Source organism: Salvia splendens, chromosome 6, assembly GCF_004379255.2.
Source record: "Salvia splendens isolate huo1 chromosome 6, SspV2, whole genome shotgun sequence".
Taxonomy (NCBI): domain Eukaryota; kingdom Viridiplantae; phylum Streptophyta; class Magnoliopsida; order Lamiales; family Lamiaceae; genus Salvia; species Salvia splendens.
This window is the reverse complement of record NC_056037.1, coordinates 10,443,372-10,455,810: the sequence shown is the minus strand read 5'-3', so window position 1 is coordinate 10,455,810 and position 12,439 is coordinate 10,443,372. Positions and strand designations below refer to the sequence as shown.

Below are 12,439 nucleotides of genomic sequence, written 5' to 3'. Positions count from 1 at the left end.
AACTTAGACCAAAATCCTCTAGCATATACAGTATTATAAATGTTATATGCTATCGTTAATCTTATTGAAATTGTCTTAATTATCTTTAGCTCTTACTAAGCTGATGGAAATGAAGACCAAATCATCTGAAGATTAAGAGGGACTGAAATGAGATATAAAGAAAGAAAAACGGCTGCAAAGGATTGATTTGAAAGAATGAAGAGAATGTGAAAATAAGAAATAAAAAGTAGTATTTTACATTAACATACAATTAAGTTAGATTAGGTGGTGTTCTCTTGTTCGGTTTCTTAAATAAAGTGATAGTAGTAAAATAAAGTATAGATAAGTAAAAGATACTTTTGTTTATGACTAATTAGGAGTACTGAATTTTATTTTGTTGTTTGGCTCGTTGAATTTTATTTAAGATTAAATTAATACTATTAGATTTCATATTGTTGGTTGGTTGAGTTAATAATATCTAGATTTTAAAATAGAATAATTAAAAGTGTTTAAAATATAGCAAATACTATTAATATGAATTTTTGTACGATGTAGTACTAATGTTTTTAATATGTACATATTTTTTGAATATAAAAAAAATAGATTCAATGAAGCCCCTACCAACATGATTTTTTTTACTCCATAGTAATTAGTAAGTAATTAGTACTTGCGTTAGAGTTTAGACCGAATACATATTATACGTGGTCATCTATATGACCACACAATTGAATCAACAATCCCTATCAATATCATCCTAAAAACTTAAAATTGGAAAGAAGAAAAATTAAGATAAAATAAATGAAGCCATGATGAAGACGTCTTTATCCATTTCGGAAACTATGTTATATCACAGCCCACAAACAATAGTAATTTCTGAAATATACTTGATGTGGAGGCAAAGTGAGCTGCACCAAACAACATAACTCCATCTTCCTTAATATACCTTTTCATCAATCTAACATTAATTTTTTTTTGAAAAACAGCACATTCTTTTCCAATCCAACCTCCCTTGTTGAATACTACATTACAAATTCTCAGTCTGCAGTCATTTTCCTCCAAACAACCTCTCAAGCCTGCATTTTTGTACACAACAAATACACACACATTCAACAATAGCCTCTTTCCTAAGCAAGTTTAGGTGGCTGATAGCTACTCCGAACACCCTACCCTAACCTTCCTTTTTCATCTCCTTTTTTCTCTTTTCACCACATAAGGTTTTTTGCGGCTTCTTCCTCTCATCTAACTCTGTGGTCTGAGATAATGCAGCTGCACATATCGCCGAGCTTGAGGCACATCACCGTGCTGCCTGCCAAAGGTTTTAGGGAGCTGTGCAAGGTGAAGATCGGATCAAGACGGTTGTCGTATCGCATGGTTTTCTACTCCCTTTTGTTCATCACCTTTCTTCTCCGTTTCGTGTTCGTGCTCACTGCTGTTGATGCCATTGATGGAGAGAATAAATGCTCCTCCATAGGTATATATATATATATACACACTCTCTTTGCATCAATGCACCTATGGTTTGTTGATGTAGAGTAATGTAATGAATTTGGAGTTTTGTGTGCTCAAATTTGAAATGCAGGTTGTTTAGGGAAAAGGTTGGGACCAAGAATTCTGGGAAGAAGATATCAACCAAATGTATTTTCTTACCTTTTTTCATCAACTTTCTTGGATTATGGTTGGAAATTTCTAATCTGAAAAAAAGGAAAACTGAATGGCCTAAACTGGCATCACAATTAAATGTACTCAAGTGAATGAGAATGAGATGGGTCTTTGAGCAGGTGCCTGAAGTGATATACCAAGTGCTAGAAGAAGACACAAATCCAAATGAGGAAGAAATAGGGCCACAAACATTGCAAGAATTTGTTGCAGAAATGAAGAGTGAACTTCCAGATGCCAAGACTTTTGCCATCAAACTCAAAGCCATGGTAAATTCTCTCTCTCCCTAATACTATATGATTGCACTGTATATAATGGTAGCTGCAGTAATCAAATGATCTCTCTCTCTTGAAGGTAACATTCCTTGAAGAAAGGACTAGAACTGCAAAGATACAGGAGTACCTCTACCGTCATGTGGCCTCTAGTAGCATCCCGAAACAGCTGCATTGCCTCACTCTCCGGCTGGCCAACGAGCACTCGACCAACGCAAATGCCAGGCTGCAGCTGCCCTCTGCAGAGCTTGTCCCAGCACTTGTAGACAACTCCTTCTTCCACTTCGTCCTCGCCTCAGACAATGTCCTGGCTGCCTCCGTGGTTGCATCATCGCTCGTGCAAAACTCGTTGCGACCTGAGAAGGTCGTCCTGCATGTCATAACCGACAGGAAGACTTACGCCCCAATGCAGGCTTGGTTCTCGCTGCACCCCCTGGTGCCAGCCATCATTGAGGTCAAGGCACTCCACCAATTCGACTGGTTCGCAAAGGGGAAGGTCCCGGTGTTGGAAGCCATGGAGAAGGATCAGAAGGTGCGCGCACAGTTCAGGGGAGGATCATCTGCCATCGTGGCTAACAACACCGAGAAACCTAAAGTCATCGCAGCAAAACTGCAGGCTCTCAGCCCCAAATACAATTCACTCATGAACCACATTCGTATAAATTTGCCAGAGGTCCGATTTCAAACTCATATATTGAAGTAGGATCATTTCCAAGTCGATGTGGAACTGACACGCTGGAAATCTCAAATATGTGCTTTTTATCTGCAGATGTTTCCTAGTTTGAACAAAGTGGTGTTCCTAGACGATGACATCGTCATTCAGACAGACCTTGCGCCTCTGTGGGATATCGACATGAACGGGAAGGTGAATGGAGCGGTGGAGACATGTAGAGGGGAAGACAAATATGTGATGTCAAAAAGATTGAAAAGCTATCTCAATTTTTCTCACCCTCTCATTGCAAGCAACTTTGATCCTAATGAGTGTGCATGGGCTTATGGTATGAACATTTTCGATCTAGAGCAATGGAGGAATACAAACATCAGCCAAACATACTACTACTGGATTGAAGAGGTAAGTAAAGTTCCAAAACCAAAACATGGTTCTTCCAAGATCCAAGAATTTATATGAGAAACTAACACACATACACACACATTGATTCTCTGCAGAATCTCAAATCAGACCTAAGTTTATGGCAGCTTGGGACGTTACCTCCTGGGCTGATAGCTTTCCGCGGCCATGTCCACACCATCAATCCGTTTTGGCACATGCTCGGATTAGGGTACCAAGACAACACCACCATTGGTGATGTTGAAGCTGCTGGAGTCATCCACTTCAATGGCCGGGCAAAGCCATGGCTCGACATAGCATTCCCACAGCTGCGTCCTCTTTGGACAAAGTACCTCAACTTCTCTGATAGATTCATCAAGAGCTGCCACATAAGAGCATCTTAGAAAGATATTTGACCTCCCAAAAACGCTTTATCATTCGTTTTGGACCTGTAAATCGGAGAAGGAGAAGCATACATGGAGAGTTCTTCATGAGGATTTTCAAGCAGAGAGATGACAGCAGCCAATTTTGGCTTCAAATTTTCAGAACTCTCCTCTTGCTTCTGAGTTCTTGAATATGTCTCAACATATACAATGTTTTTTCATTTTATCAATTTCTCCAAAGGAATGATTCATTTCTGCAGAAAGTGTGCCTGTGTTGAGATGCAGAATCTCCTAAATTATATATATCCATAATAATCATCTTTCACATTACACAAGAAAACACAATCTCTAATGCAAAATATTGCATTGTATCAATACAAGAATGAAGATCAAACAATCAAGATTCGCATAAAAAATCTCATGGCACAAATAGCCCACAATTATTCATTGTTAAACAATAGCTAACACTACTTCTTCCCAGTCACATTTGATACCAAATCTTTCAAGAACTTGGCAGATTTGGTGACTGGTGAATTGATAGCCATGAGATTGTACAACACGGTCTCAACCTGCACTATCGATGGCCTCGATTTGAAGCTTGAGACCACTCTCATCTCTCCTCCTTCTTCCTCAACTAAAATATTCCATCTCTCACCACTCAAAACCCCATCTCTCACACACTTAAAGATCACACCTTTCCTCTTACTCAAAATGCCCCTAACTTCCAACCCCATGAAAGAATACACCACCTCAAACGATCCCAAAAACCCACCTATGTCTCCAAAATCAGCCTCCTCATCAAAACTCCACCTAGGATTGAAGATCACCACAGGCCTAGGACTCAAACTGTCACTAACGGTCTTCATGATCGCCAGCTGAACTGCCTCGGGGGCAAAGAACACCGCCACATCAGAAGAATTCAGCGTTCTGACATCCTCATCAAGAACTGATGACATGTCAATGCTCTGTACGGTAATGTTAGAAGAGCGAGAAGCAAAGGCCTCATCGGCAGCCTGCATTAAGCCATAGCTAGGCCATAAAAGAAGAATCTTGATTTGTGGGACTTTTCTTCTGATTGGCATTTCTGCAAATACTTGGATGGCTAGCTCAGAGAGCGACGCAGGCGAGTCATCGACGACTGGAATCTCGACACGGAGCCTGGGCTGCTTAATCTTCTTCATCGTTCCAGCGAGTTTGGGATTGTTGAGGGGCCTCTCTAAGGTTGATGAGAGAGACGTTTTGGCTTGGAGAATGGCTTCTTCTTTGGTTGCTGGTGGCCTGGGAGATGAGAGAGAGCATTTAGGAGAGATTCTTGATTCATGCTGAGGGGTTTTTCCATGTGTGAAAGGGATTAGTAGGGGGTGTTGAGAGAGATGTTTGGTGAATGAAACTGATGAAGAGGAAGTAGTTTGTAGGTAGTTGTAGTTGTAGTTGAGAGTTGAATTCTTGATGTTTTGGACATGGATTTGGAGTTTGGAAGCCATTTTGGGGGTTGAATTAAGTAAAAAACTGGTAATAATCAAAGAGAAGATAAGGAAGGGACAATATGAGCCTCAAAACAAAAAAATAGTAGAATGGAAATTAAAAATGATATAGCATGCCACGTGTCAATCGGATATTTGACTTCAGAACATACTTGTTTTTCAAACTACGCATACAAAATCTATACAGATTTACAGCATCAGGAGAAGCAATAACTTCACTCTGATAAAAAAAAAGAGTTTGACAAACCACAATCTCTAGTCCAACATTATCCAAGTTAGACAGGTTCAACAAAAAGTAATAGTCAAGCACATGAAAACAGTTTAACCACAATAAGAATGTCAACAGAGGGGTTCAACCGTCCTCTTAGGCAACCGGTGGCCGCAGCACATGATCCTGAGAAGTATCAACGACTGCTGGTGGCATGAACTGCCACATGGCGACACCAGGGTAGCTGATGATCGGCACCAGCTTGTTACCACCAGCTTGATTTTGTGCAGCGAATGCGGGTGGGATGCTTGGGGTAGCTGGCAAAAAGCCAGGTTGGGGAGCACTCATTGTCTTAAGTTGCTGCTCCAGCTTCTCCTTCTCCGCCTTTAACCTTTGCTTTTCATCACGAAGCTCATTCTTCTCGGTCTATAAACATCATGGAATAGTATATTATGAGCAACATGATTAACCATATCCAAAAAAAATAAATTGTTCAGATACAATCAAATACTGAAAAAAGGTGCCTTACTTTGAGCTCCTTGATCTTCTCCTGTAGATTCGAATTTGAGTCTTTCAGCTTCTGAGCTTCACTTCTTAACTGAGTTACCATTCGGACAGCATCGATCAAGATGACCGCTTTATCAGTTTTAGGAGGCCGCCCTGGCTCAAGAAGAGCACCTAATTCCATGAACCTAGAGAATGGGCACCAAAGTTACTAGAGAAAAAAATCCACAAGGAGAAACATCATGGTCAAACAAATGTATACAATTACTTGTCATTTAGCCTGTCCCTTCGTTGTTTCTCCCTACATGCTTTGGAGCTTGATATAACACATGTCTCAGTTCTAGCTCTGTGAAAAATATACTAAAATGTTAGTGTATTGGAAGAATTAGTTCATCTCGTACAGTACATGTTCGTGAAATTCAAATAGATGCAAAAGTTTGGCAAAAATTCAGACCAATCAATCTCAGTCCAAGGAGAGCTTTATACCTTTTTCTGGTCTCGGTTTCCTTATCCTTCTGTGAGTCAGATTCTCCAAATGATCCATCAATTTCAACACTATGAATGAATAAAAAGTGCCATAATAAATCAGTAACAAATAAGCAGTGTAAGCCACACGTCTTAAGCAAATAATAATGTATAAAGAGAGACAAACATCCACAAACACAAAAAATAAGTTCCCTTGACATTAAATAAACAGGTCTATAAAGTAAACTTCTATAAAAAATACCTTTCAACTCATACCCTAAACAATTATCCGTTCAGTAAGTACTCTGCGTTAATTATTTCAATTTCATTTTGGCAGTTGATTTGCAGAAACAAAAGAAGATCACATTTCCATAATTGTATTGAACCATCAGAACTTCTATAAGGACCATTCATACAAAAGCAAGCTAAGAAATTAGTATAAAGCTGCAGCAAACAAACAAGATCCTTAGGAACCAACAACAGTATGTACCTAAACTCATTGACATATTACAGAACATTGTAGAAACAATATTCTTGAACTTGAATAAATGACTTGGTTGAATTTTCTATGATGAAACTTAGCAATACTAGAAGTAGATAAAAGAAAAAATGGGACAAACACACAAAGAGGAAACAATTCTCAAGCAATGCAGTTGGCTCTTCAAGCGAGAGAGAAACAAACACACCCAGTATTTGCATAGCATGAACGTAAAATCATAAACCATGGTGAAGTCATTTCCACAGTGATTCCTATGCCCTCAAAATCCCAACTTAATTCATGTTTAGAAGGACAATACTCCAATAGAAGTCAAGACAAAAGTTCAAGTGAACTAATATTATACTCCCTCCATCAACAAAAAATATCATGTTTTTTCATGTTGGTCCATCCACCAAAATTAGTCCCTGTCTATGGTAAGTTTCTCTATCTAATAAAACAAATGCATTAGCTAACAATGCAAAGCAAATCATCTATTCTAACAATTATCAATAACACTACAAAATTCTGTATAATAAGTAAATAAATTCACTCAATCAAGAGAACGTCCTTAAATCCATGATTTGGGAAACATAGAAAGAAGTAGTCTAGGCACAGCTGGCCAGTAGGTAGAGTTAACCCAAAAAGTACACACTGAGCACCTCTTAAAGATAAACGTCCAAGAGCTTCCCAATAAACAACCAATTGTTGCAATTCACCGTTTCAAATTACAGAACCCAATTTATTACAGTTTGGTAAATTGGATAACTCTTCGAATAGCAGTGAATGGCCAGAAAGTAGAAGAAACAATGCTACCACCAACCTCAAATTTCAATTCAACCCGTTCTTTTTTCCTTAATTGGTGTATGCAATTAGTAGAAGATGCAGTAGTTTTGAATCCGTGATCGTGAAAAATATTACAGTGGGCCCCATAATGTCATTTCTGCATGTGCGGTGAAATGGGAAGACTTTGTCAGAGGGGACACGAGAATCCACTCCAAAAATCAACAAAATCGATACCAGCCTCAAATATTGGGCTTGGATATAGCAACCGCTAAACTTATTAATGGAGAAAAAAGAAATAAAAGAGGTATAAATAACAAAATTAAAAATCTTATCCCAACAAATTACAGGAGCCAGGAAAAGAAAAGGAAGCCGAACGTAATTTCAGACCAAGAAAAACATCAGAAATTTAGAAGAATCTGAAAATAGGAGTGAAAAAGAAGTTGTGAAACAGCACCTGGCATTGGTGGAGGCAGAGAGGGGTTGAACCGGCCAAGAAAATCCGGAATTGGGAGCGGCGAAATTAGCAGTGATATCCTCGAATCCATAATCGTAGAGCCAATTCGTGTTCTCAGGCGAAACCATGTCGGAAACGGAAGATCAAATTGAGGAGGAGAAAAGGAGTCTTCGGAAACGGAGAAGAATCACGTGTGTTGAAATGGCTAAATGGGCATTTTATTTATATTTATATAAAAAGGAGTCTTCTTATATTACACTATAATGATGCATTATTAATCGGTGTGCATCATTCAACTGAAAATCTGCATTATTACACAATAATGGTGCATTATTAGTCGGTGTGCATTATTCAACTGAAAATCTGCATTATTAAATGACACGTGGCACCAATCTAACCGTCGGATGACAAAATCGTGGAGCAGAGATTAAAAAGAACAAAGAACAAAAAATACAAAAAGAAAATGAATACATCCCCACACATATATATATATATATATATAGGGAGATGATCAAAACAAGTATGTGTTTAAATCCAGAAATGCAGCCCAAATCTTGGCCCTAGAATTAGATGATCTAATGGTCAATAATTAATCAAAAATACGGAAGGTCATAATTAAGCAGTTTTAGGTCATATTATAAGATTTGAGTTTAATGTCATATTAAGATCATTTTAGGTCATGCTTTGTTAGTATGACCTAAACATAAACTAACAATGACCTAAACATGCCCTATGCATGATATTGTTCTGCATTTCTGTATTTAAATCTAGTTTTGCATAGATTAAAACCATATATATATATATATATATAGGGATGTATTCATTTCCTTTTCCTATATTTCCTCTTTTTTCCTTCTTAATATCAGCCATTAGATTAGAGAAATGGACGGTCAAGATCAACATTGAGTAATTAATCTCGTGTTGCATTATTTGTCATATTTTGTGCATTATGAGGGTACAATAGTAATCTAATAATGGCTGGAAACCGCTACGAATAATGCACCACATGGTCACGAGTAATGCATATAATTGCCTATATAATGCAAAATATGTGAACTGCAATGCATACGAACAAGATGTGTTGTGTTATGATGTTTGACACACGTTTCTTGTTTCCCCTAAGGGTTTAATAAGCTTAGGGGCTAGGGTATAGTACGTAGACATGTATGTAATCTTCACATGGTAACGAGTAATGGATATATTTGACTATATAATGCACAATTTGTGAACTGCAATGCATACGAACAAGATGTGCTGTGTTATGATGTTTGACACACGTTTCTTGTTTCCCCTAAGGGTTTAATAAGCTTAGGGGCTAGGGTATAGTACGTACGCATTAATAACAAATTATAAAACGATACGAATAATTCACCAAATTGTCACGAGTAATGGATGTTATTAACTATATAATGCACAATATGTGAACTGCAATACATACGAATAAGATGTATCATGTTATGATGTTTGACACACGTTTCTTGTTTCCCCTAAGGGTTTAATAAGCTTAGGGGCTAGGGTATAGTACGTAGACATTACTAAATGCACGTATGTAATCTTCAATCTGTTGATTAACCCATATACACAATACCTCTAATAATGCATAATATACTGAGATAATGACAATTAACAGCTACATAATGCACTACCTAAACCAAATAATGCACATACGTATATTCCAATAACAACAATTTGTTAGTAATGTCTACGTACTATACCCTAGCCCCTAAGCTTATTAAACCCTTAGGGGAAACAAGAAACGTGTGTCAAACATCATAACATGGTACATCTTATTCGTATGCATTGCAGTTCACATATTGTGCATTATATAGTTAATAACATCCATTACTCGGTGACAATTTGGTGAATTATTCGTATCGTTTTATAATTTGTTATTAATGCGTACGTACTATACCCTAGCCCCTAAGCTTATTAAACCCTTAGGGGAAACAAGAAACGTGTGTCAAACATCATAACACAACACATCTTGTTCGTATGCATTGCAGTTCACAAATTGTGCATTATATAGTCAATTATATCCATTACTCGTTACCATGTGAATATTATATACGTGTCTACGTACTATACCCTAGCCCCTAAGCTTATTAAACCCTTAGGGGAAACAAGAAACGTGTGTCCAAACATCATAACATGGTACATCTTATTCGTATGCATTGCAGTTCACATATTGTGCATTATATAGTCAATTATATGCATTACTCGTGACCATGTGGTGCATTATTCGCAGATACCAAAATGTGACAGTTACTTTTCCGTCAAATGTCAATAATAACCATGTAATGCATACAACCACCTTCTATAATGCAACACGGAACCAGTTTTATAGAATCAATCTGATCCGTTGATGCCTTAGATCTAACGCGTAATATTAAGAAGGAAAAATGATCTAAGATGTGAAAAGGTGAATAACGCTCCCCTATATATATATATATATATATATATATATATATATATATATATATATATATATAGTCCCATTATATGCACAACACCCCTTTAGTGTAGAACTAGAGACTAAAATATGGCATTTGGATCTAATTTTTGATGGATGAGATGTGATATTGTACAAATAATTTCTGTCATTCATCTTATGAGCAATTTATTTCATCCGAGGGGCTATTTAGTCATAATACATTAGGTCAACTGAAATTCTATAAGGTATGTCAGTAAGATTTGGGAGTAAATAATCGGGGGTTATTTCTTTTACACTAATCGACTACTTGCCCATTCACATATTCATCTCTTTCCGCCTTCTTCTCCAACTTCACACCTGGTGGCAGGGTTTTCATCCATGGACGATACTTCATCACGAACGCCGTGCGAGTTTCACAATGCCTGTGAAAAAGAATTCTAAATTTCAAGGTTTATTTGATGTCTCAGAAAGGCAAATCGAGATCAAAATCTCCGTCGAATGAATCAGAAACTTGTGGTGAGTTAACCCAATTTTCGTTTTAAATTTGGGTCCCTGTTTTTGTAATTGAGAGGGTTATAATTCTGTTTTTGCTTCATTTGTTTACCATTTTGGTTCTCAGTTTCGGATATATTCGGGATCTTCAAGATATTAGTTTCGATTTGTTTGATGGTTCAAAATTGGTTCATTTTTGTTGTATACTGTGAATTGATGACAGTATAAGATGAAATCATTGCGTAAAAGGATGAAGAAATTTTGTTAGAAGATGAAGTTATTTGTTTTGGATTGTGTAAATTTGGTTCATTTAAACAAAATGTTTTCATTTCTCCGGTGAAGTTATTACATTATAAGATGAAGCAATGTGATAATAAGATGAAGTGATTCCATACTTTAATTTCTAATTTCGATTCATTTTGTAGTGTATTTTGTGGTGAGTTCTGAATTGTTTTTTTTTTGCTTTTTTCATTTGTAAAGATGGTTCTGTAGTTAGAATTCGGTCTCTGGTGAAGTGTAGAAATGTTTTTGTAATGAAATTATTGAACACAGGTAAAACAACTACTTTTAGTGCAAAGGTTGGGAGTGGGCAATCTAGTAGGCCACACCGGAGATTGCTGCGCGTGTTTGAGGAAATGAGTAGTAAGATTAATCAATTGTTGGCTTTGGATTGCATTCTAAGATGGTTCAATTGATGTCTACTTTTATTTTACTGTTTTGATTCTGATTTTTGGATTTCATGGAAGCTATTCAAGAGGTATGAGTGATTTCAGTATAAGATGAAATGCCTACGACATAAGACGAAGTTATTGCATTAGTAGATGAAGTGTTTTGATTCAAATTTGTTTCGTTTTAAATTTGAATTTTTTTTGGGAAGGTTCTAATTAGAATATGAAGTTATTTCATTGTATGATGAAGTAGTAAAAGTATAAGATGAACTCGTTACATTATAAGATGAAGTGATTTGTTTCATATTTGGTTCATTTCAAATTGTGTTAATTTTTTTGGATGAAATTATAACATTATAAGATGAAGTTATAACATCATAATATGTAGTCCTTTCTTCCATATTTAGGTCATTTTCGGGCTGAATTACGGTAACTTCGTTCCGGCAGAATTATGATAATTTTGTGTTCCACTTCTGTGTGTTCTGGAAATTTTGGTGTGTACACTTCTCTAAAATGAACTATATTATCTATGTAATGAAGCAAGTTTTGTATGCTTTTAATTTTGGTGTGACAGAGTCTAAATGAATTGTGGTGTGTACACACGGTTTACTCTTTAGCTGAACCTAGTTCATCATAGAATGAACTATTTTATTTATCTACTAAAGTAAGCTTTGTATGATGCAAATGAAGTAGGTTTAGGTTTAATTTCGTGTTCCCCTTTTTTTAGCTACAGTTGAGGTAGAAACTATGAACACTACAATTGGTGCTGGGAACGGTGATGTTGGAGGAACCAGAGAAGATGTTGGCGGGGGAATATTAAAACATATTGGACCAGGTAGACTAAAAATTGAACTCAGAATTTTCTTAACATTTTATTTACTTTGTGGGATTGTAATGAAGAACTTTAACGATCGAAATGCAGAAAAAACGCAAACTGATCTAAAAGCGCGTCTCCTTAACACCGGTCGAAGTATTGAAATGTTATATTTACATAATGCATTTTCTGTTTTGAATCGTTAAAATATTTGAAATTGTTGGCGAACATCATGCTTTTGTTTTGAAATACAGAGATGATGAAGGCCGATGCTTCACTTCATTTTTATTCGAATTGGTCCATTCGATGTGAATAAAATT

The 12,439-nt window shown here is 36.7% G+C and overlaps 3 protein-coding genes across 3 annotated transcripts; 1 reads left to right on the top strand and 2 right to left on the bottom strand.

The window, feature by feature from the left end:
- The first annotated feature begins 907 nt into the window (after window positions 1–907).
- Window positions 908–3,597, top strand: LOC121807752 (probable galacturonosyltransferase 12). Its single transcript, XM_042208061.1, has 6 exons — window positions 908–1,450; window positions 1,559–1,614; window positions 1,758–1,904; window positions 1,990–2,580; window positions 2,677–2,979; window positions 3,075–3,597. The coding sequence occupies exons 1-6, from the start codon at window positions 1,240–1,242 to the stop codon at window positions 3,357–3,359; spliced, it is 1,593 nt and encodes a 530-aa protein (XP_042063995.1). The 5' UTR covers window positions 908–1,239; the 3' UTR covers window positions 3,360–3,597.
- Window positions 3,598–3,627: 30 nt separating this feature from the next.
- Window positions 3,628–4,878, bottom strand: LOC121807753. Its single transcript, XM_042208062.1, has one exon. The coding sequence runs from the start codon at window positions 4,820–4,822 to the stop codon at window positions 3,806–3,808; it is 1,017 nt and encodes a 338-aa protein (XP_042063996.1). The 5' UTR covers window positions 4,823–4,878; the 3' UTR covers window positions 3,628–3,805.
- Window positions 4,879–4,936: 58 nt separating this feature from the next.
- Window positions 4,937–7,922, bottom strand: LOC121807754 (transcription factor ILR3-like). The gene is made up of 5 exons (XM_042208063.1): window positions 7,715–7,922; window positions 6,021–6,089; window positions 5,803–5,880; window positions 5,560–5,722; window positions 4,937–5,456 (listed from the first exon to the last, which is right to left on the bottom strand). The coding sequence occupies exons 1-5, from the start codon at window positions 7,840–7,842 to the stop codon at window positions 5,187–5,189; spliced, it is 708 nt and encodes a 235-aa protein (XP_042063997.1). The 5' UTR covers window positions 7,843–7,922; the 3' UTR covers window positions 4,937–5,186.
- Window positions 7,923–12,439: the final 4,517 nt, after the last annotated feature.